Source organism: Nerophis ophidion, linkage group LG10 (assembly GCF_033978795.1).
Source record: "Nerophis ophidion isolate RoL-2023_Sa linkage group LG10, RoL_Noph_v1.0, whole genome shotgun sequence".
NCBI classification, from domain to species: Eukaryota; Metazoa; Chordata; class Actinopteri; order Syngnathiformes; family Syngnathidae; genus Nerophis; species Nerophis ophidion.
In genome coordinates, this window is record NC_084620.1 from 62439297 (window position 1) to 62465066 (window position 25770).

Here is a 25770-nt window from a genome sequence, read left to right on the forward strand (position 1 = left end):
TTTGTAAACGTACATACACGTCATGTAAAGTGAAGTTTATTATATTTGTATAGCGCTTTTCTCTAGTGACTTAAAACACTTTACATATTGAAACCCATTATCTTAGTGACATTTAAAGTGTGGGTGGCACCCTGGCATTGGAAGCAGTTGGGAACCTGTATGGGTGGCACTAGGAGCGGGTGGGAACCCGTGTGGGTGACACTGGAAGCGGGTGGGAATCCGTGTGGGTGGAACTGGAAGCGGGTGGGAACCCGTGTGTGTGGCACTGGGAGAAGGTGGCACACTGGCATTGGAAGCAGGTGGGAACCTGTATGGGTGGCACTGGGAGCGGGTGGGAACCCGTGTGGGTGGCACTGGGGGAAGGTGGTAACCAGTGTGGGTGGCACTGGGGGCGTGTAGGAACCAGTGTGTGTGGTACTGGGAGCAGGTGGCACACTGGCATTGGAAGCATGTGGGAACCTGTATGGGTGGTACTGGGAGCAGGTGGGAACCCGTGTGTGGCACTGGGAGCAGGTGGCACACAGGCATTGGAAGCAGGTGGTGACCTGTATGTGTGGCACTGTCAGCGGGTGGGAACCCATGTGGGTGGCACTGGGGGAAGGTGGAACCTGTGTGGGTGGCACTTGGGGCCGGTAGGAACCCGTGTGTGTGGTACTGGAAGCAGGTGGCACACTGGCATTGGAAGCAGGTGGAAACCTGTATGGGTGGGACTGGGAGCAGGTGGGAACCCGTGTGTATGGCACTTGGGGCGGGTAGGAACCCGTGTGTGTGGCACTGGGAGCAGGTGGCGCACTGGCATTGGAAGCAGGTGGGAACCTGTATGGGTGGCACTGGGAGCGGGTGGGAACCCATGTCGGTGGCACTGGGAGCGGGTGCGAACCCGTGTGGGTGGCACTGGGAGCAGGTGGCGCACTGGCATTGGAAGCAGGTGGGAACCTGTATGGGTGGCACTGGGAGTGGGTGGGAACCCATGTCGGTGGCACTGGGAGCGGGTGCGAACCCGTGTGGGTGGCACTGGGAGCAGGTGGCGCACTGGCATTGGAAGCAGGTGGGAACCTGTATGGGTGGCACTGGGAGCGGGTGCGAACCCGTGTGGGTGGCACTGGGAGCAGGTGGCGCACTGGCATTGGAAGCAGGTGGGAACCCGTGTGGGTGGCACCAGGAGCTGTTGGGAACCAATGTGGGTGGACCTGGAGGCGGGTGGGAACCAGTGTAAGTGGCACTGGGAGCAGGTGGGAAACCTTGTGGGTGGCGATGGGAGCAGGTGGGAAGCAGTGTGGGTGGAACTGGAGGCAGGTGGGAAGCAGTGTGGGTAGCACTGGGAGCAGGTGGGAACCCGTGTGGATGGCACTGGGAGTAAGTGGCACCCAGTGTGGGTGGCACCCAGTGTGGGAACCAGTGTGGGTGACTCTGGAGTCAGATGAGAACCAGTGTGGGTGACACTGTAGGCAGGTGGGAACCAATGTGGGTGGCACTGGAAGCAGGTGGGTAAAGTGTTTTGTCCAAGGGCACAAAAGCTGTGACCATTGTGGTGGAATTGGGACTCGAACCTGGAACTCTCAAGTTGCTGGCACGGCCGCTCTACCAAATCAACCTTTCAGCCCAACAAATAAATGGTTTTCAAAGATATATTACTTTTACCCGACATCATAAATTAAAGTGATTGAAATCAAGATGTAAACTTACAGAATTAGGTTGAGGATGAGTTGAACTATTTCAAGTGAAATGTTTAAAGTTTAATAACATAAGGCACAAAGCATTGTCATTCTTGAAAAAAAAGAAGCAACATTTGCTGACAAAGTGCTTTTTAACGTCAGCATGCTGACGATGCAAGGGATCATCAAGATGATGTCAGCAGCTCGCCATCAACCACACGGCCGTGGCGCCGCTGTGTGAAGCGTTGCTATGAGCATCTCGTCACGTTGAGGAGCCGCCATGGTTTGCTGTCTTGCAAACAACCATCGGCCGCTGTTACACAAGGCCAGGCTCGGTCAGATGAAGCCTCGTCTGACGTCGGCGGGCCGCACGCTTCCTGGCGGTGGCCGGGGGTCGCTGCGTCGCCGCCGCCGCTCGCTGTGCAGCGGGCCATGGAGGGGTGGACCGATCGGGTCGTAGCGAGGTGTGGGCAGCACGCCGTAGGGGATGGCGGGTCTCTGGTCGTATACGCCACCGATGATGCCGGGCAGTGGCGAGTATGGAGGGGGGACAGGGCTGAAGATTTGGCGATGAATGAGAGGGAGGGAGCAGGGCCGGTCCACACATCCTGGTTTGTGACGGAACTTGTAGAAACTTTTGTAGAGCTGCACACACACACACACACATTGGCGTTGATGACACACACACACACATTAGCGTTGATGTTGGGATGTGACAATGACAGAAGACTGACCTCCTTCCAGTTGGTTTCTCCCTGCCAGTTGTGATCTAAACAACAAAAGGTCACATGACAACATGGTCGTCACATTTCCACTTAAGATGGTGTGGTCTCACCGCTGAAGTCGCGTCGAACAAGGTTTCTCCAGAGCGCCGGGTCGTCGGTGGAGGCTTGCAGGTACTTGCAGACGGCCGACAGTCTCACCAGCGACCGCACGTCCAGCAGGCGCAGCACCAGCAGGAGGAGCTCGGGAGGGAGCGCCGCCAAGCCGAACGCCACGGGCAGAGACAAAGCTGCCGACGCTCTCATTGGTCACAACTTGGGCTTGGAATAAAAAGCCAGCTTGGCGACGTAGGCGTGCTCTTACCTTCGCGTGTAGCGGCGATCAGCGGGTACACCAGCTGGTCTTTGAAGACTCGCGACAGTCGACTCAGAGCCGTAAAGGCGGCTGCTGCGCTTGCCCCTAAAAGACATAAAGGTCACTGAGGGGGAACGCCACACTCCTACGGCGCATCTACCAACCCCGTTTCCATATGAGTTGGGAAATCGTGTTAGATGTAAATATAAATGGAATACAAGGATTTGCAAATCCTTTTCAACCCATATTCAGTTGAATGCACTACAAAGGCAAGATATTTGATGTTCAAACTCATAAACTTAATTTTTTTTTTGCAAATATTAACTTAGAATTTCATGGCTGCAACACATGCCAAAGTAGTTTGGAAAGGGCATGTTCACCCCTGTGTTACATCACATTTTCTTTTAACAACACTCAATAAACGTTTGGGAACTGAGGAAACTATTTGTTGAAGCTTTGAAAGTGGAATTATTTGCCATTCTTGCTTGATGTACAGCTTAAGTTGTTCAACAGTCCGGGGTCTTGTTGTCGTATTTTACGCTTCATAATGCGCCACACATTTTCGATGGGACACATGTCTGGACTGCAGGCGGGCCATGATAACGTTGCTTAGATGACAACAAACTGTATGTTGCTCAAAAACCTGTATGGACCATTCAGCATTAATGGTGCCTTCACAGATGTGTAAGTTACCCATGCCTTGGGCACTAATACATCCCCATACGGGCGGTATAGCTCGGTTGGTAGAGCGGGCGTGCCAGCAACTTGAGGGTTGCAGGTTCGATCCCCGCTTCCGCCATCCTAGTCACTGCCGTTGTGTCCTTGGGCAAGACACTTTACCCACCTGCTCCCAGTGCCACCCACATTGGTTTAAATGTAACTTAGATATTGGGTTTCACTATGTAAAGTGCTTTGAATCACTAGAGAAAAAAGCGCTATATAAAAAAATATAATTCATTCATACCATCACAAATGCTGGCTTTTGAACTTTGCGCCTATAACAATCCGGATGGTTGTTTTCCTCTTGGTTCCGGAGGACACCACGTCCACAGTTTCCGAATATAATTTGAAATGTGGACTCATCAGACCACAGAACACTTTTCCACTTTGCATCAGTCCATCTTAGATGAGCTCGGGCCCAGCGAAGCCGGCGGTGTTCCTTTGTGTTGTTGATAAATGGCTTTCGCTTTGCATAGTAGAGTTTTAACTTGCACTTACAGATGTAGCGACCAACTGTAGTTGCTGACAGTGGTTTTATGAAGTGTTCCTGAGCCCATGTGGTGATATCCTTTACACACTGATGTCGTATTTTTGATGCAGTACCGCCTGAGGGATCAAAGGTCCGTAATATCATCGCTTACGTGCAGTGATTTCTCCAGATTCTCTGAACCTTTTGATGATTTTACGGACCGTAGATGGTAAAATCCCTAAATTCCTTGCAATAGCTCGTTGAGAAATGTTGTTCTAAAACTGTTCGACAATTTGCTTACAAATTGGTGACCCTCGCCCCATCCTTGTTTGTGAATGACTTAGCATTGCATGGAAGATGTTTTTATACCCAATCATGGCACCCACCTGTTCCCAATTAGCCTGCACACCTGTGGGATGTTCCAAATAAGTGTTTAATGAGCATTCCATACCTTTATCAGTATTTATTGCCACCTTTCCCAACTTCTTTGTCACGTGTTGCTGGCATCAAATTTTAAAGTTAATGATTATTTGCAAAAAAAAATAAAGTTTATCAGTTTTAACATCAAATATGTTGTTTTTGTAGTACATTCAACTGAATATGGGTTGAAAATGATTTGCTAATCATTGCATTCCGTTTACATTTACATCTAACACAATTTCCCAACTCATATGGAATTGGGGTTTGTACCAACTGACTGCTCTGACCTGGCCACGCCTCCGTCACATAGCTGGAGGGGTCCACGCACACCTTAGCTGCCATGCTGGCGCTGTCGGCCACCTGCAGAATGGCTGCGAGCACAGAGGATGATGACTATCAGGGTCTTCATCAGTGAGGAGTGTCAACGTGTCCGACTCACCTTCGATTACGAGCACAGGGCTCATGCGCACCGCCACCACGGTGACCACGCCCCTTTCACACAGCGGGTGCGTGTACTGAAGTCTGTAGGCTCCACCCTCCGACCGCCATTCAAACGGCATCTGAGCGGACTTCACCTCACTGCCCTGGACACACGACAACATGCCAACATCGCAACTTGCAAGCGTCACTTCACAATAGGCTCCTATATCAACACACTGATAACATGTCATAACACACCACATCTCAACATGCAAAATTGCGAAAACGCTAACTTTGCAACAATCAATCGTCACGTCACAACACACTGACATGTCATAACACATCACATCTCAACACGCAAACATTGCAAAACGCTAACTTTGCAACAATCAAACATCACGTCACAACACCACATCTCAACATGCAAACATTGCAAAACGCTACGATTATGTCATGTATACATGTTTGTTATTGCACACATTTCATTAATGTTGCGTAATGTTATGTATGTCGAATCACTGTTTCCAACAGATGGTTGCCCTGACATTTTGTAGTAATGTTCTTCATACAATGAAAATACATTATATGCCTATGTTACACCAAAACCTGCTAACACTAAACCTCAACACCTCTACTAATATGTAACATTAACGGGTTTGTTACTGCAAACTACGACTAGACCATTATGGCAAAAATAACTAAGTATGATTATTTTGATTGATATTGAAATCACAATTAATAACATGATTGAATATTCATTCATTTGAAAATATAACTATTTATTGTACAACCAAAGATCCACTTTGAAGGCCTACTGAAACCCACCACGCAGTCTGATAGTTTATATATCAATGATGAAATATTAACATTGCAACACATGCCAATACGGCCTTTTTAGTTTACTACATTGCAATTTTAAATTTCCCGGGAGTTTCGTCTTCGAAACGTCGTGTAAAGATAACGTGTACGCAAGACATCACGGGTTCTAAGGAAGTATGAGCGCTGCACGCACACACAGCTAAAAGTCGTCTACTTTAACGGCATAATAACACAATATTTTGGAGATCTCTGTTGCTGAATATTTTGCAATTTGTTCAATTAATATTGGAGCAGTCACAGTAGAAAGATGGAGTTGGGAAGCTTTAGCCTTTAGCCACACAAACACACGGTGATTCCTTGTTTAAAATTCCTGGAGGTGAAGCTTTCCTATGGATCAGAGCGCGGTCAAGCAACCATGAATCACGACGGAATGTCAACCAGCAGGTTTCGGTGAGAAAATTGTGGTAAAAAGTCCCTTCTTACCGGTGAAAAGCTGAGCTTGTGCCGTCCATAAAGCTGCCGTCGACTCCCCTGAGACATTGGCGTCAAGACACCCGTGGATGTACACCTCCGACTATCAGGTAGTACTTAACTCACTAAAACATTAGCAACACAATAGAGTGATAAGAGATTTCCCAGAAATATCCTCGTAAATGTCTCTAAAAACATTGGAATCTGTCCCAATGCAATCAAGTTTGTTTGTTTTTTAGTTTTTTTTTTTTTTTCTAGTCCGTCGCTATCAATATCTTCAAACACAAATCTTTCGTCCTCGCCCAAATTAATGGGGGAATTGTCGTTTTCTCGGTCTGAATAGCACTTTTTGTTGGAGGCTCTCATTAAAATCAAAGTGAATATGTGAGGAGCCCCCACACGTGTGACGTCATCGTCTGCTACTTCCGGTGTGAGGCAGGGCTTTTGTCTTAGCACCGAAAGTTGCAAACTTTATCGTGGATGTTCTCTACTAAATCCTTTCAGCAAAAATATGGCAATATCGTGAAATGATCAAGTATGACACATAGAATGGACCTGCTATCCCCGTTTGAATAAGAAAATCTAATTTCAGTAGGCCTTTAAATACAATTTAAAAGAACAATAGATTTAAATGAGTAACAAACAATTAATGACAAATTAAATAGTAACAACAAAAAATAAAAAAATAAATATAAACTTATTTTACCAAAAGAGTGTGTGGTTATAGTGTTACGAATAAAACATAATAAAGGGAAAAATCTGAACATTTCCTGATGCAATACATATTTGACCAATATTTTAGGTCAAAGAATAATAATATTTTCAAATGTATCAATAAGTATTTTAAGTGCAATTGGCTTGGTGTAAGGTACTTTTTTTTTTTAAACCTTTACTTTCAGTCAGACCGGATGTTGTGCACAGCACTGTTATTGTGAAGGGGGCTAATGTGCTGCTGTTCTGAGTTTGACAATTTCAGAGACAACTTGAGGCTGTCAAAACAAAAAAACAGCTAGACTCTCAAGTGGCAAATGCTGTCCTGTTTGTTACATTGATCTTACATTGATGATGTTCACAACCACAAGACATGTTCTGGGTGTATGGATTGTTCTTGCTAGCTCTAGCCGGTGTTTCAAGTGGCTGTCTCCACATTGTTTAGTTCAGGGTCGGTGTGGAGTGTTTGGGGATCAATGAATGGTACTGGACACAAGAAAACATTTCAGTCAAATTATGTCAAATTCCGTGATACCCTGCATTAATACCTAGTACATGGTACCTGAACACTTCTATGTTAGCGACTTCTTTTTGTTTATAGTTATATATTTTCTGATGGATCTACTTTCTTTATGCTGCAGCTGTGTACATGGTAATTGGGATGTTATGTATTGTATATAAATTGTCCCCAATATTGTATATTGGGGACAGCGTGGCAAAGTTGGTAGAGTGGCTGTGCCAGCAATCTGAGGGTTACTGGTCCAAACCCTACCTTCTACCATCCGAGTCACGTCTGTTGTGTCCTTCGACAAGACACTTCCCCCTTGCTCCTGATGGGTCCTGGTGAGCGCCTTGCATGGCAGCTCCCACCGTCAGTGTGTGAATGTGTGTGTGAATGGGAGAATATGGAAATACTGTCAAAGCGCTTTGGGCTCCTTAAAAAGGGGTGGAAAAGCGCTATTCAAGTACAACCCATTTAGCATTTACCATATATTATATATATATATATATATATATATATTATATACAAATATATATTATTATTTTATATGTATATATATATATGTATACACATATAAAATATTATACATATAATATATTATACACATATATATATATATATACATACATACATACACACAAACATACACATATATATACATACATACATAAATACATATAATATTATACATATAATATATATAATATTATATATTATTCATAATATATCAGTATATATTATTTACTGTATATATTATACGTAAATATTAAATATGTGATATTTTATACTGCTACTATGGTACATTTTTTGTCAACTTTATAATTTTTGTTTTTGCCCTTGTGTGCATTATCCTTTCCATCGTTAACCTTTTCATCCTTTGAAACTGAGCTACTGTGTGAAACAACACCTTGTTTGTCTAAGTCTAAAGTCATCTGACAGCAGATTCCGTTTTATCGGCCAATTCGGTGATTCCGTCCGCTGTTAGGTTACTATTTGCAACTATTTGTTACTTTTTTTCCAAGATGGCGCCGCTGTAGTGGCTGCTGTAGGCAGGAGCTCTGTGCTCTTGAGTCATCATTTTGTTTCCCTCTTGTTTGCACACATACACATACACACATATATATATATATATATATATATATATATATATATATATATATATATATATATATATATATATATATATATATATATATATATATACACAGCTGTGTTGGATCCGCTTTGGACTGGACTCTCGCGACTGTGTTGGATCCATTATGGATTGAACTTTCACAGTATCATGTTAGACCCGCTCGACATCCATTGCTTTCCTCCTCTCCAAGGTTCTCATAGTCATCATTGGCACCGACGTCCCACTGGGTGTGAGTTTTCCTTGCCCTTATGTGGGCCTACCGAGGATGTCGTAGTGGTTTGTGCAACCCTTTGAGACACTAGTGATTTAGGGCTATATAAGTAAACATTGATTGATAGATATATATATATATATATATATATATTTAATTTTTTTTTTGCGCTTTTTTGTGGACTTCTGGATCTGCCTCCCGGGAGCCTTTTGGCCATGAAGACCAGCTGCTGGGTGTCTGCCACACCAGAGTCAGTTTGGAGTGACTGGAGGAGATGTGGATGAAGAGACAGGGCTGCGGAGCTAGCACTGAGCGCCGGGACAGACAAGCTTCACAGTGTCTTGGCTGAATGAGCAGGTATCGGACACCTCAGTCTCCTTGGACGCATCCTCGCTCATCCATGCGGACGGGACACTGGACGAGAGTAGAGTCGGCTCTCTTGTTTGCTTTGTTGGGTCTGCTCCTGTCTCTGGCCATGCTCACTCCACCCCAGCAGACGACGGCGTGAACACCCCAGAGGCCACCACAGTGGATATGTTTCTATTACTTTTTATTCATAGCTGTAAGTAGAAGTGGCTGGTTGCATCAGCTCCGCTACTTTAATGTCTTTCATGTCCTTTGTGGTCTTTGATGTTTGATGTTTCGCTCTTACACACATGTAAGAGGGATGTGTACTATGGCTATGAGTTGTTTTTTTCCCTTGGCCTCAGTCTGGACCCCCTTTCCAGGGGCCCAGGCTTAGAACAATTTATTTTATTTTACTCTACCATTCCCTCCCCAATTGTTTACCTGTATCTCAACTTTTTTGTAAGGGGCGCCGGAAGTTGGCAGACCCGTCTGCGATCCTGTTCTGGCTCCCTGTAATGTTTGTCTGAATCTTGAATGGGATTGTGCTGAAAATTTTAATTTCCCCTCGGGGATTAATAAAGTATGTCTGATCTGATTCTGATTTGAGTACAGTGATTATTGATTAGGCATTGTGTCAAATAAAAAGTAGCAACCATGGTGAGATCCCAAACTTCTAGTAGGTCTTTTTTCCACTCATCTGTTTCACTACTACAAGTTCAGGAATTTACATGCACATTGCGTAGCCTCATTAAACGTTTTTTTCTGATTATTGTGTTTTTATGATCGTAAAAAGCCAAAATTCAATTAATTGTCCAGCCCCTACTGCAGACTAATTGTTGGTTACATTTTCTTTTGTTAGGAATGTTTGGAGAGAACCTGATACCAACTTATTGCAGTTGCTCTGTCCTTTTGTTGTAATGTTCTTTATACAATGAAAACAAATCTATCATACCAACATCACAACGTGTCAACATTTGAAAGTCTAACCTGCGGCGTGAAACCCGTCTCCAGCATCAAGAGGTGGGCAGCCACCATGATGGCGTCGCTGGGACTCGTCACACAGGCGTTGTGATAGAGCAGTTCCAGAGACCGCGGCGCTTGGCCTTCGCCGGCCTCGCCACACAGCATCGGCTCCCAGCTGAGGACAGGAGGCGCTCGGGGGCCACAGGAGCCCGATGGCTCTGATGGGTCAGGAGTTGCAGGCCTACAGGACTGACAAATATGATCGCTAAGATGACTTATGATACGTTAACAGGTGAAGACATGACCTTTTGGGTTTCCATCACTCACCCCGCTGGAGGTCATGGCGGTGGGTTCGGCCAGGGGCATCCAGGCTGCGTCACCGTTCTCGAGGGAGGCGTTCACGGCGACCGGAAGCAACACACGGATGAGGTCTCCAGGGACCACGCCGCAAGATGACAGCGTCTGACTCGTGTCAGATAGGAGCTCGGCGCCACTCAGGGAAAGACCGAACACCACGTCCTGGCTGGGGACAAATAAAGTTTGTTATCAAACTTTGTGCAGCTGAGACAGCCTCCAGCACCGAACGGGACAAGCGCAGTAAATGTATGGATCAAACTTTGTTCAGTGTGCGTGTGTTCATCTTCATTGCCTTCAAAGAACGCCACATGTCTCATTTTAACTAATGCTAACATGAACAAAGTGTTAGCAAATGCTAATGTTATCATGAACAAAGTATCCTAATGTTAGATTTACTACTACATTGATGAGGTGCCTTATGAATCAGTGACGTAATGACGCGTGACACAACAATGAACAAAAAACCACAACCCTTGTTTAATGTTAAAGGCCTACTGAAAAGAGATTTTATTATTTAAACGGGGATAGCAGGTCCATTCTATGTGTCATACTTATCATTTCGCCATATTGCCATTTTTTTGCTGAAAGGATTTAGTAGAGAACATGGACGATGCGTGACGTCACTGGTTGTGGAGCTCCTCACATCCTCACAGTGTTTACAATCACGGCCACCAGCAGCGAGAGCGATTCGGACCGAGAAAGCGACGATTTCTCCATTAATTTGAGCAAGGATGAAAGATTTGTGGATGAGGAAAGTGAGAGTGAAGGACTAGAAAAAATAAAAAATGAAATAGACGGCAGAGCGATTCAGATGTTATTAGACAAATTTTCTAGGATAATTCTGGAAAATCCCTTATTTGCTTATTGTGTTACTAGTGTTTTAGTGAGGTTATATGGTCGTACCTGAAAGTCGGAGGGGTGTGGTGACTGCCCGTATCTTTCAGGGAAGCCACGTTTCTCGACGAGGCGAAGGCCGCCTTTCAGGCCAGAATGAGATTTTTTTTTTTACCTCCAACAACGGTGGAAGCAAGAGAGTCGCAGCTGCCTCTTTGACAGGTGCAGGAGGAACAACGCAAGCTCGCCGCTCATGTCTATGGTAAGAGCCGACTAATTGGCACCATTTTCTCACCGAAACCTGCCGGTTGACATGTGGTAGGGAACCATGCTCGCTTGACCGCTCTGTTCCATAGTAAAGCTTCACCGTCATCTTTTGGAAATGTAAACAAGGAAACACCGGCTGTGTTTGTGTTGCTAAAGGCGGCCACAATACACCGCTTCCCACCTACATTTTTCTTCTTTGACGTCTCCATCATTAATTGAACAAATTGCAAAAGATTCAGCAACACAGATGTCCATAATAATGTGGAATCATGCGATCGGGTCTCCCCATGTCTAGCATTAAAAGATTACAGTTGGTACAAAATGCGGCTGCTAGACTTTTGACAAGAACAAGAAAGTTTGATCACATTACGCCTGTACTGTATATACCTTTATATACATATATACATACATATATACCTATACTGGCTCACCTGCACTGGCTTCCTGTGCACTTAAGATGTGACTTTAAGGTTTTACTACTTACGTATAAAATACTACACGGTCTAGCTCCATCCTATCTTGCCGATTGTATTGTACCATATGTGCCGGCGAGAAATCTGCGTTCAAAGGACTCCGGCTTATTAGTGATTCCCAAAGCCCAAAAAAAGTCTGCGGGCTATAGAGCGTTTTCCGTTCGGGCTCTAGTACTCTGGAATACCCTCCCGGTAACAGTTCGCGATGCCACCTCAGTAGAAGCATTTAAGTCTCACCTTAAAACTCATTTGTATACTCTAGCCTTTAAATAGACTCCCTTTTTAGACCAGTTGATCTGCCGTTTCTTTTCTTTTTCTTCTATGTCCCACTCTCCCTTGTGGAGGGGGTCCGGTCCGATCCGGTGGCCATGTACTGCTCGCCTGTGTATCGGCTGGGGACATCTCTGCGCTATTGATCCGCCTCCGCTTGGGATGGTTTCCTGCTGGCTCCGCTGTGAACGGGACTCTCGCTGCTGTGTTGGATCCGCTTTGGACTGGACTCTCGCGACTGTGTTGGATCAATTGTGGATTGAACTTTCACAGTATCATGTTAGACCCGCTCGACATCCATTGCTTTCCTCCTCTCTAAGGTTCTCATAGTCATCATTGTCACCGACGTCCCACTGGGTCATTATTGTCACCAATGTCCCACTGGGTGTGAGTTTTCCTTGCCCTTATGTGGGCCTACCGAGGATGTCGTGGTGGTCTGTGCAGCCCTTTGAGACACTAGTGATTTAGGGCTATATAAGTAAACATTGATTGATTGATTGATTAAAGGGACGACTTATAGCTGTGAACGGTGCTGGACCAAAATGTCCACTACAATGCGTGACGTCACGCGCACGCGTCATCATACTGCGACGTTTTAGCATGATACTTCCGCGGGAAATTTAAAATTGCAATTTAGTATACTAAACCGGCCGTATTGGCATGTGTTGCAATAATAAAGGCCTACTGAAACCCACTACTACCGACCACGCAAACTGATAGTTTATGATGAAATCTTAACATTGCAACACATGCCAATACTAAATTACAATTTTAAATTTCCCGCTGAGTTTCCTGTTGAAAACGTTGCGGAATGATGACGGGTATGATGACGCGTGCTTGTGACGTTATTGGTTGGAGGGGACATTTCCGCCAAGCACCACTTACGGCTAAAAGTTTTCTCTTTTCATCGCGCAATTACACAGTATTTTGGACATCTGTGTTGCTGAATCTTTTGCAATTTGTTCAATTAATAATGGAGACGTTAAATAAGAATGCTGTTGGTGGAAAGCGGTGGATTGCAGCTGCCTTTAGCAACCGAAACACAGCCGGTGTTTGTTTGTTGTGAAGCTTTAATACAGAGCGGTCAAGCGAACATGTTTCTCTACGTCAACCAGCAAGTTTTTGGATGGGAAAAGTCTCTTACCGGAGACTTGAGTGAATTACGCGACCTCATCCTGCAGCTCAAAAAGGCAGCTGTGATCTTGGCTCCTCGGCTTCTCTCAGAGACACTGGCGTTCACCGCAGCCACCCGACTTACAGGTATGACTTTATAATCTCCCTAAAATACTATTAACACAATAAGCAGATGAGGGATTTTCCAGAATTATCCTAGTAAATGTGTCTATTTACATCCGAAACGCTCCCACTGCCGTCGCCTTTTTTGTGTGTGTGTGCTTCACTCTAACTTTCCTCATCTTCAAATACTTAATCCTTGCTCAAATTAATGGGGAAATCGTCACTTTCTCGGTCTGAATTGTTCTTACTGCTGGTGGCTCACATTATAAACAATGTGAGGATGTGAGGAACCCTCACACCGGTGACGTCACGCGCACATCGTCTGCTACTTCCGGTAAAGGCAAGGCTTTTTTTATTAGCGACCAAAAGTTGCGAACTTTATCGTCGATGGTCTCTACTAAATCCTTTCAGCAAAAATATGGCAATATCGCGAAATGATCAAGTATGACACATAGAATGGACCTGATATCCCCGTTTAAATAAGAAAATCTCATTTCAGTAGGCCTTTAAGATTTCATCATTGATATATAAACTATCAGACTGCGTGGTCGGTAGTAGTGGGTTTCAGTAGGCCTTTAAACTTGTGAAAAACTTTTAAAAGGTGTTTTAAGGCACACCTGAGGCCGTGGGAGGGCAGCAGGACGTTCTGGATGTGTTCCGTCAGGTCCTTAATAGTGGACTCGGGTCCAAACAAGTCCACTTTGTTGGTCTGCTTGTAGATGCGAACACGAAGCTTCATCCTGACACAACAACACATCATGTTTGTACACAATACATCGCGTTTATCACGTTAATATGCTTAACCTACTACTCCATCTTGTTTTTTGATGAGTCATTAACGTGGCTTTCATCGTCAGCGAGCCCCACCAGCATAAACTCGACTGACGTCGTTGTTACACAACAGTTTATGAAATGAATATTTTCAAATGCAAGTCATATTAAAACAGAAACGTAAATTTAACATACGTGAGACTATGTTTTCACTTCAACCGTATAAAACCTCCTAAACTTCACAGCCAGTTGATTAGCAAGCTAACCATTGCAAATTCTACGGTTTAAAATTGATAACAAATATTCAATAAAACATTTATTTACCTGACGATAGGACGACACGCACGACGTTTTTGAGTCGTATCTTCTTCCGCCAACAACATCCGGATTTACAAAATAAAAGTGTCGATATACTTTTTAATGGGAATAACCGGTAAAAAAAAATGATGGATGGATGGAAGATTAAACGTGTATTATTTTGAGGCAGTTGATTTCTGCCTGGTTTACAGATAAACAGGTTTGCATACATTTTTTCTTTTACAAAAAACATGTTTCTGAGAAATGTTGTGCTTTTGTTTTGAAGGACAGCCACATTGTGACGCAGTTGTTTCCGACGGCAAGAAATACTAAAATAAAGTTAAATAAGGAAAAATACAATCCACAATACTTTGCTAAAGCAAGAATAGTTTGAGTAATTTCATTTGCAAAGTAGTACATAAACAGCGAACGAGTTGTACAGGTTTAAGCGTTTTAAATGCTGCCGAGCTTCCGTAGCACCCCGGCTCATGCCATTTAGGTCCTACGCGACAGCGGCTGGCGTGCGTCATTATACTCGCTTTTCTTTGGGAATAAACAACAATAATGAGTAGAAATTACAACGACGAGCTGCAATTCGTGGACAAGATTTCCACAAACTGCTGGAGGATTAAAAAGGGTTTTGTCCCCAACATGCAGGTAGATATCGTAGCTGTTAGCTACTTAGCTATGCAGCATTATGTTCACATTCTTTTGTAAGTGTTTTGTTTACTACTAGGCGTTACTTCAAATTACGACTTTGGTATCAATTATATGCAGAGACATACGTACACGAAACCATATATATCTTCCTATGGTTTCATGTACGTATGTCTGCATATAATTGATGCCAAAGTCGAGCTTGCTTTGATTTTTCAGTGTGCTGCCCTCAGTGGAAAAAGTTTGGACACCCCTGGCTTAGATAATATATATTTATATATGTATATATATATATATATATATATATATATATATATATATATATATATATTAGGGGTGTGGGAAAAAATCAATTCGAATTCGAATGAAATACATTGCGCGATTCAGAATCGATTCTCTTTTTTTTTTTTAAATCGATTTCATTTATTTATTTATTTTTTCAATCCAACAAACCACTACACAGCATTACCACAACAATGCAATCTAATTCCAAAACCAAACCTGACCCAGCAACACTCAGAACTGCAATAAACAGAGCAATTGAGAGGAGACACAAACACGACACAGAACAAACCAAAAGTAGTGAAACAAAAATGAATATTATCAACAACAGTATCAATATCAGTTATAATTTCAGCATAGCAGTGATTAAAAATCCCTCAGACATTATCATTAGACATTTACACACTTGCAACGCATCTCATAAGCTTGACAACACACTGTGTCCAATATTTTCAAAGATAAAATAAGTCATATTTTTGGTTCGTTTAATAGTTAAAACAAATGTACATTATTGCAATCAGTTGATAAAACATTGTCCTTTACAATTATAAAAGCTTTTTAAAAAAAATCTACTACTCTGCTAGCATGTCAGCAGACTGGGGTAGATCCTGCTGAAATCCTATGTATTGAATGAATACAGAATCGTTTTGAATCGAAAAAATATCGTTTTTGAATCGAGAATCGCGTTGAATCGAAAAAATCGATATATAATCGAATCGCGACCCCAAGAATCAATATTGAATCGAATCATGGGACACCCAAAGATTCGCAGTAAATATATATATATATATATATATATATATGTATATGTGTGTGTATGTATGTATGTCTTGATTGGATTATCCAGAGAATAGTGCTCGATACCGTGGTAGAGCGCAATATGTAGGTGTGGGAAAAATCACAAGACTACTTCATCTCTACAGGAACCCCTCATGAATCAGTTCTGTAGAGATGAAGTAGTCTTGTGATTTTTCCCACACCTACATATATATATATATATATATATATACGTATATATATATATATATATACACATAATCCAAGCCAAACTTTTTCCACTGAGGGCCGCACACTGAAAAATCAAAGCAAGCTCGGGCCATTTTGATATTATTTATTTTAAAAACCAGTACAATATATTTATAAAAAAACATACATTTAAGCCTCCACTCAGGGTTTTGGTAAAAAAAATATTAAAAATGTGTCATTATTTAGTATTATAATTATTATTATTATTATTAATTATTATAGGCTTAAATCTCTAGACCAGTGGTCCTTAACCGTGGTTCGATCGAACCCTAGGGGTTCGGTGAGTAGACCTCAGGGGTTCGGCGGAGATCAAAACACATCCGACTCTTCCTGTAGATACAAACTTCTCCCTGTTGGTATATTATAGATACGGCAACAGCTGACTAATTTGCAGGTGTGTAGTTTGTTGTGAGTTTAGTCTTAGTTTTAATGTTTGAACAAGGTGATGTTCATGCACAGTTGATTTTGTGCACCAGTAAAAAAACATGGTTACACTTTAGTATGGGGAACATATTCACCATCAATTAGTTGCTTATTAACTTGCAAATTAGTAACATATTGGCTCTTAACTAGTCATTAAGTAGTAATTAGACCTACTCAGTGGCCTAGTGCTTAGTGTCCGCTCTGAGATCGGTAGGTTGTGAGTTCATACCAAAGACTATTAAAATGGGACCCATTGCCTCCCTGCTTGGCACTCAGCATCAAGGGTTGGAATTGGGGGTTAAATCACCATAAATGATTCCCGGGCGCAGCACTGCTGCTGCCCACTGCTCCCCTCCTTTCCCAGGGAGTGATCAAGGGGATGGGTCCAATGCAGAGGACAAATTTCACCACCCTCTAACCCTGACCCTAACCAAATAACTTTGAGTTAAGTTTTTGTTACTTAAAATATGTTCCCCTAGTGTCCAAATAACTCTGAATTAAGTCTTTGTTACTTAGAATATGTTCCCCTATACTAAAGTGTTACTAAAAACATACAACTTTATCTTGAATTTGAAAATGTTTATTTTTTATTTTTCACTAAAGGGTTCGGTGAATGCGCAAATGAAACTGGTGGTGTTCGGTACCTCCAACACGGTTAAGAACCACTGCTCTAGATCAACATTAGGTCTATCTGTCAATATAACATTTAAAAAAAAAAAGGAAAAAAAGTTGTATCCTCTTTTGGTCAAAGAAAAACTTTTTTTTTTTTTTTTTAATAGAAAAACAAAATATGCAATATTTTCACCCAATAACATTTTCAAGTGGAATATTTTAGATTATATAATAAGTGTAGCTTTAAAAAGGCCAATGAGTCATAACATTGATTTTAATTCATTATTATTTTTTGAGCAATGACACTTAAAAAAAAAAAATCACACTAAAATTATTGGGGATCTAAAAGGTTCCTACTCATTGAAGTGTTAAAAAATAAATTATAATTATTTTGTTTACTTTTAACACAATAATCTCAAGATCAACTTCAGATTCATCCGTCAATTATAACTTTTATTATTGTTGTTTGTTTTTTGTTTGTTCGTTTTAAAACAAAAACGTGTGGCAAACACAAAATATGCAACATTTTACACAAAAAATATCTCAAAAGTGGGACGTAATTGGAGCCTTAAATAGGTCAATAATTCTTAATGACATTGATTTTGACTCATTTTTTCTAAAGAAAGAAACTGCCTGCATGGCAGCTTTGTGTTATTAGAGTCAAAATTGGAACATTTTCTTGTTAAATTTCACCTGTTTGCTTTTTATGCCACTGTTTATGGTTTGTATTTTTACAATGTGCCGTTGGGCTGTAAAAAATTCCCTGCGGGCCGCACTTTGGACATCTCTGATGTAAGCAAATATGTTATGTTTATATGTTTTAAACCAAATAGTGAAATGACATGTTCCAGGTGGAAGGAATCTTCTACGTCAATGACCCCTTGGAGAAGTTGATGTTCGAGGAGCTGAGGAACGCTTGTCGAGGAGGAGGTGATTTCCACGCTCAGCATCTGAAAAACCTCTTTTCTATGACTCATCAACACGTCTTCCTGCCTGGTCCTCAGGTTTTGGCGGCTTCCTTCCGGCCATGAAACAAATCGGGAACGTGGCAGCGCTCCCCGGGATCGTCCATGTGAGTGTGCGCTGTTCGAGCTTAGAACAGCGCGCTCGCCCGACGATAAACATTTTTGTCTCGTTGCACCACAGAGATCCATCGGCCTCCCGGATGTCCACTCTGGATATGGCTTTGCCATTGGCAACATGGCCGCCTTCGATATGAACGACCCAAGTGCCGTGGTGTCTCCAGGTGAGCACGCACACACACAGCCATTTAGGATACAAATTAAAGACCTACTGAAAGCCACTACTACCGACCACGCATTCTGATAGTTTATATATCAATGATGAAATATTAACATTGCAACACATGCCAATATGGCCATTTTAGTTTACTAAATTGCAATTTTAAATTTCTCGCGAGTTTCTTGTAGAAAACGTCGTGGAATGATGAGGCGTACGCGTGACGTCACTGACTGTCAGGAAATATTAGCAGCTGCACCACTCGCGGCTAAAAGTCGTGTGCTTTAACCGCATAATTACACAGTATTTTGGACATCTGTATTGCTGAATCTTTTGCAATTTTGTTCAATTAATAATGGAGGCCATAAAGAATAATGATTTTGGTGGAAAGCGGTGTATTGCAGCTGTCTTTAGCACCGAGACACAGTCTATGTTTCTTTGTTTGTTGTGAAGCAGAGCGGTCAAGCGAACATGTTTTCTATACGTCAACCAGCATGTTTTTGGATGGGGAAATTGTGATATATATTTTACCGGAGATATCATTGGATTATTCGTCGTCCTGCAGCAGCGGCAGCTGTGAGCTTGGCTCCTCGGCTTCTCTCTGAGACACTTTAAAGTGTTCACCGCAGCCATCCGACCTTGAGGTATGTCCTTACAATCTTTAAAATCCCTCTAAATTTGTTCTCCCTTTCTCTCTCCTTTTAGTCTCTTTCTGTTTTTGGTGTTGTATGGGTGTATGTGTGAATGTGTGTGTCTTTGTCGTCTTACTTGTTGTTTGTGCCATGTGTCCCTGGTTGGTTCGACCTGAGTGGGGTGGAAGGGTGGGTGGGTGGGTGGTTTTAGGGGTAAAGGTATGAAGAATTCACTGACTTTAAAATTGTACTGTTTCGACTTGCACCTTTTTTCTGTATATGTGAAAAAGTCAATAAAAAAAAGTTGGATTAAAATCTCTCTAAAACACTATTAAAACAATAAGCAGATAAGGGATCTTCCAGAATTATCCTAGTAAATGTGTCTAAGTACATCTGAAACGCTCACACTGCCGTCGCCCAGAGCAGTCACTTTTTTTTTTTTTTCTATTCACTATCAATATCCTAATTCAAAAATCTTTCATCCTCGCTCAAATTAATGGAGAAATTGTCGCTTTCTTGGTCCGAATTGCTCTTACTGCTGGTGGCTCCCATTAAAAACAATGGGATTATGTGTGGACCCCTGCAACCAGTGACGTCACGCGCACATACTTCCGGTACAGGCAAGGCTTTTCTATTAGCGACCAAAAGTTGCGAACTTTATCGTCGATGTTCTCTACTAAATCCTTTCAGCAAAAATTATGGCAATATCGCGAAATGATCAAGTATGACATAGAATGGACCTGCTATTCCGGTTTAAATAAGACCATCTCATTTCAGTAGGCCTTTAAGCATGTCTTGCTTTTGAAGGTGGCGTGGGTTTCGACATCAACTGTGGCGTCCGTCTGCTGAGGACAAACTTAGACGAGCGAGATGTGGAGCCCGTTAAGGAGCAACTAGCCCAGTCGCTCTTTGACCACATCCCAGTGGGAGTCGGCTCGAAGGGCGTCATCCCCATGGGCGCTAAGTAAAGCACGCCACTGCCAGGCCTGATCTGGTTCTCTATCTCAGCTCTGAGCCTTGGTACGCATGTGTGTGTAGGGACCTGGAGGAGGCGCTAGAGATGGGCGTAGACTGGTCCCTGAGGGAAGGCTATGCGTGGGCGGAGGACAAGGAGCATTGCGAGGAGTACGGCCGGATGCTGCAAGCAGACCCCAACAAAGTGTCTTCAAAGGCCAAGAAGAGGGGCCTGCCTCAGGTACCGCTTCATGTTCCTGCCCTTTCACAATAAATTCCAGCGCTCACGCCCATTGTTTTGTAAAAGTTAAAGTACCAATGATTGTCACACACACACACTAGGTGTGGCGAAATTATTCTCTGAATTTGACCCATCACCCTTGATCACCCCTTGGGAGGTGAGGGGAGCAGTGGGCAGCAGCGGTGCCGCGCCCGGGAATCATTTATGGTGATTTAAACCCCAATTCCAACCCTTGATGCTGAGTGCCAAGCAGGGAGGCAATGAGTCCCATTTTTATAGTCTTTGGTATGACTCGGCCGGGGTTTGAACTCACAACCTACCGATCTCAGGGCGGACGCTCTAATCACTAGTCCAGTGGTTCTCAACCTTTTTTCAGTGATGTACCCCCTGTGAACATTTTTTTAATTCAAGTACCCCCTAATCAGAGCAAAGCATTTTTGGTTGAAAAAAGGAGATAAAGAAGTAAAATACAGCACTATGTCATCAGTTTCTGATTTATTGCTCATTTGTAGTGGTCTTTCTTGAACTATTTGGGGGAAAAAAAAGATACAAAAATAACTAAAAACTTGTTGAAAAATAAACAAGTGATTCAATTATAGAGATTTCTACACATAGAAGTAGTCATTAACTTAAAGTGCCCTCTTTGGGGATTGTAATAGAGATCCATCTGGATTCATCAACTTAATTCTAAACATTTCTTCACAAAAAAAGAAATCTTTAACAGAGAGGGTTGGACTCCGCCAAGGCTGTCCTTTGTCACCAATTCTGTTCATAACTTTTATGGACAGAATTTCAAGGCGTTGAGGGGTTCCGGTTTGGTGGCCGTGGGATCAGGTCTCTGCTTTTTGCAGACGATGTGGTCCTGATGGCTTCATCTGGCCGGGATCTTCAGCTCTCACTGGATCGGTTCGCAGCCGAGTGTGAAGCGACCAGAATGAGAATCAGCACCTCCAAGTCCGAGTCCATGGTTCTCGCCCGGAAAAGGGTGGAGTGCCATCTCCGGGTTGGGGAGGAGACCCTGCCCCAAGTGGAGGAGTTCAAGTACCTAGGAGTCTTGTTCACGAGTGGGGGAAGAGTGGATCGTGAGATCGACAGGCGGATCCGTGCGGCGTCTTCAGTAATGCGGACGTTGTATCGATCCGTTGTGGTGAAGAAGGAGCTGAGCCGGAAGGCAAAGCTCTCAATTTACCGGTCGATCTACGTTCCCATCCTCACCTATGGTCATGAGCTTTGGGTCATGACCGAAAGGATAAGATCACGGGTACAAGCGGCCGAAATGAGTTTCCTCCGCCGTGTGGCGGGGCTCTCCCTTAGAGATAGGGTGAGAAGCTCTGCCATCCGGGAGGAACTCAAAGTAAAGCCGCTGCTCCTCCACATCGAGAGGAGCCAGATGAGGTGGTTCGGGCATCTGGTCAGGATGCCACCCGAACGCCTCCCTAGGGAGGTGTTTAGGGCACGTCCAACCGGTAGGAGGCCACAGGGAAGACCCAGGATACCTTTGGGAGACTATGTCTCCTGGCTGGCCTGGGAACGCCTCGGTATCCCCCGGGAAGAGCTAGTCGAGGTGGCTGGGGAGAGCTTAGGCTGCTGCCCCCGTGACCCAACCTTGGATAAGTGGAAGATGATGGATGGACGGTCCACAAAAATCTAGCTGTCAACACTGAATATTGCATTGTTGTATTTCTTTTTTACAGTTTATGAACTTATATTTTGTTGAAGTATTATTAAATAAATATATTTATAAAGGATTTTTGAATTGTTGCTATTTTTAGAATGTTTAAAAAAAATACCCCTTGGCATACCTTCAAGTACCCCCATCTGAGAACCACTGCTCTAGGCCACTGAAGGGGTATTTGTGTCACAGCTCGGAACTCTGGGAGCAGGAAACCATTACGCCGAGATCCAGGTAGTGGACGAGATCTACAACGACTATGCCGCCAAGAAGATGGGCGTGGACCACAAGGGACAGGTGTGCGTCATGATCCACAGCGGCAGCAGAGGACTGGGACATCAGGTGGCCACAGGTAGCGAGTCCTTTCCCGTGTCCCCGTCCTGTGCCGTCTTGACGTAGGTGTCCACCTTTTCGAAAGATGCCCTGGTCGCTATGGAGAAGGCCATGAAGAGGGACCAGATCGTGGTGAACGACCGGCAGCTGGCCTGCGCTCGCATCACTTCCCAGGAAGGACAGGACTACCTGAAGGGGATGGCGGCGGCTGGAAATTACGCTTGGGTCAACCGCTCTTCCATGACCTTCCTCACCAGACAGGTAGCGCCGCCACACGTACTTTGTTAACCAGTTAGCGCCAACACTGCTCGTGCGGTTGCAGGCCTTCTCCAAAGTCTTTGCCACCACCCCCGACGACCTGGACATGCACGTCATCTACGACGTGTCACACAACATCGCCAAGGTGGAGGAGCACATGGTGGACGGAAAGCAGAGGACGCTGCTCGTCCACCGCAAGGGATCCACTCGTGCCTTCCCTCCACACCACCCTCTCATCCCCGTGGACTACCAGGTATAGTCACGTGTGCCCTCGTGTTTGGACCTACGTGTGACATGTCTCACCTTCATCAGCTCACGGGACAGCCGGTGTTGATCGGAGGAACCATGGGAACTTGCAGCTATGTCCTCACGGGGACAGAACAAGGCATGACGGAGACGTTTGGCACCACCTGTCATGGAGCGGTATGGGGGTTTACCTTCTGGTTATGGCAGCAAAGGGTTAAAGGCCTACTGAAACCCACTACTACCAACCACGCAGTCTGATAGTTTATATATCAATGATGAAATATTAACATTGCAACACATGCCAATACGGCCTTTTTAGTTTTCTAAATGACAATTTTAAATTTCCCGCGGAGTTTCCTGTTGAAAACGTCGTGGAAAGATGACACGTTATTGGTTGGAGGGGACATATTAGCCCAGCACCACTTACGGCTAAAAGTCGTCTCTTTTCATCGCGCAATTACACAGTATTTTGGACATCTGTGTTGCTGAATCTTTTGCAATTTGTTCAATTAATAATGGAGACGTCAAATAAGAATGCTGTTGGTGGAAAGCAGCTGCCTTTAGCAACCGAAACACAGCCGGTGTTTCTTTGTTTGTTGTGAAGCTTTAACACAGAGTGGTCAAGCGAACATGTTTCTCTACGTCAACCAGCAAGTTTTTGGATGGGATAATTGTGATATTAAGTCGGCTCTTACCGGAGACTTGAGTGGATTACGCGACCTCATCCTGCAGGTCAAAAAAGCAGCTGTGAACTTGGCTCCTTGGCTTCTCTCAGAGACGCTGGCGTTCACCGCAGCAATCAAACTTGACTTTATAATCTCACTAAAATACTATTAACACAATAAGCAGATAAGGGATATTCCAGAATTATCCTAGTAAATGTGTTTAATTACATCTGAAACGCTCCCACTGGAGCAGTCGCCTTTTTTTTTTTAAGTGCTTCACTCTAACTTTCCTCATCCACATATCTTTCACTCTCGCTCAAATTAATAGGGAAATCGTCACTTTCTCGGTCCGAATTGCTCTTACAGCTGGTGGCTCACATTATAAACAATGTGAGGATGTGAGGAGCCCTCACACTGGTGACATCACGCGCACATCGTCTGCTACTTCCGGTACAGGGAAAGCTTTTTTTATTAGCGACCAAAAGTTGCAAACTTTATCGTGGATGTTCTCTACTAAATCCTTTCAGCAAAAACATGGCAATATCGCAAAATGATCAAGTATGACACATAGAATGGACCTGCTATCCCCGTTTAAATAAGAAAATCTCATTTCAGAGATTTTCTTATTCAAACGGGCCTTTAACATTAAAGGCCTACTGAAATTAGATTTTCTTATTTAAACGGGGATAGCAGGTCCATTCTGTGTCATACTCAATCATTTCGCGATATTGCCATATTTTTGATGAAAGGATTTAGTAGAGAAAATCCACGATAAAGTTCGCAACTTTTGGTTGTTAACAGAAAAGCGCTGCCTTTACCGGAAGTAGCAGACGATGACGTCACATGTTGATGGCTCCTCACATCCTCACATTGTTTTTAATGGGAGCCTCCAACAAAAAGAGCTATTCGTACCAAGAAAACGACAATTTCCCCATTAATTTGAGTGAGGATGAAAGATTCGTATTTGAGGATATTGATAGCGACGGACTAGAAAAAAAAACGCAATTGCATTGGTGCGGATTCAGATGTTTTTAGACACATTTACTAGGATAATTCTGAGAAATCCCTTATCTTTCTATTGTGTTGCTAGTGTTTTAGTGAGTTTAATAGTACCTGATAGTCGGAAGGGTGTGTCCACGGGTGTCTTGAGGCCAGTGTCTGATGGAAGTCGACGGCAGCTGTATGGACGGCACAAGCTCAGTGTGAGTGGCGACTTTTTACCACAATTTTCTCACCCAAAAACTGCTGGTTGACATTTGGTCAGGATCCAGGTTCGCTTGACTGCTCTGTTCCATAGGAAAGCTTAGCCCCTGGGAATTTTTAAACAAGGAATCACTGTGTGTTTGTGTGGCTAAAGGCTAAAGCTTCCCAACTCCATCTTTCTACTTTGACTTCTCCATTATTAATTGAACAAATTGCAAAAGATTCAGCAACAAAGATGTCCAGAATACTGTGTAATTATGCCGTTAAAGCAGACGACTTTTAGCTGTGTGTGCGCAGCGCTAATATTTCCTTAAGCGTACACGTCATCATTTAGCGACGTTTTCAACAAGAAACTCCCGGGATATTTAAAATTGCAATTTAGTAAACTAAAGCGGCCGTATTGGCATGTGTTGCAATGTTAGTTTATATATCAATGATAAAATATTATCAGACTGCATGGTCGGTAGTAGTGGGTTTCAATGGGCCTTTAACAATGAGCGATAAATAAAAAATATTATTAAAAAAATATAATTAATGGTGGATGTACTTCCTGGTGTTCAGGGCCGCGCTCTGTCTCGTGCAAAGTCCCGCCGGAATCTGGACTTCCAGGATGTTCTGGACCAGCTGGCCGACAAGGGCATCGCCATCCGGGTGGCGTCGCCCAAGCTCGTCATGGAGGAGGTGAGTCCTAGCGCCAATCTTTACCCCATATGCTGTCAAAGCGTGTTCACGTTTTTTTTGTTGTTCTTTTCAGGCTCCACAGTCCTACAAAAATGTGACAGACGTGGTAGACACATGTCATCAGGCGGGCATCAGCAGGAAGGCCATCAAGTTGCGACCCATCGCTGTCATCAAAGGCTAAAGACCCCCTAATGACATCATTAATAAAACATTAAAATTA

The 25770-nt window shown here is 43.5% G+C and overlaps 2 protein-coding genes across 3 annotated transcripts; one reads left to right on the forward strand and one right to left on the reverse strand.

The window, feature by feature from the left end:
• fbxo7 (F-box protein 7) lies at positions 1–14592 on the reverse strand. 2 transcript variants are annotated; one of them, XM_061914393.1, is made up of 11 exons: positions 14454–14492; positions 14167–14239; positions 13976–14098; positions 10249–10444; positions 9946–10170; positions 4781–4925; positions 4629–4712; positions 2742–2837; positions 2491–2667; positions 2390–2424; positions 1–2300 (listed from the first exon to the last, which is right to left on the reverse strand). In XM_061914393.1, the coding sequence occupies exons 3-11, from the start codon at positions 14095–14097 to the stop codon at positions 1992–1994; spliced, it is 1389 nt and encodes a 462-aa protein (XP_061770377.1). In that variant the 5' UTR covers position 14098; positions 14167–14239; positions 14454–14492; the 3' UTR covers positions 1–1991. The 2 variants fall into 2 exon arrangements, with proteins under 2 accessions (XP_061770377.1, XP_061770376.1); XM_061914392.1 differs by lacking the exon at positions 14167–14239 and having other exon boundaries at positions 14454–14592.
• Positions 14593–14740: 148 nt separating this feature from the next.
• rtcb (RNA 2',3'-cyclic phosphate and 5'-OH ligase) lies at positions 14741–25770 on the forward strand. Its single transcript, XM_061914391.1, has 12 exons — positions 14741–15083; positions 18278–18356; positions 18431–18498; positions 18573–18672; positions 20105–20261; positions 20336–20492; positions 22357–22516; positions 22583–22758; positions 22820–23008; positions 23068–23178; positions 25431–25550; positions 25624–25770. The coding sequence occupies exons 1-12, from the start codon at positions 14991–14993 to the stop codon at positions 25729–25731; spliced, it is 1518 nt and encodes a 505-aa protein (XP_061770375.1). The 5' UTR covers positions 14741–14990; the 3' UTR covers positions 25732–25770.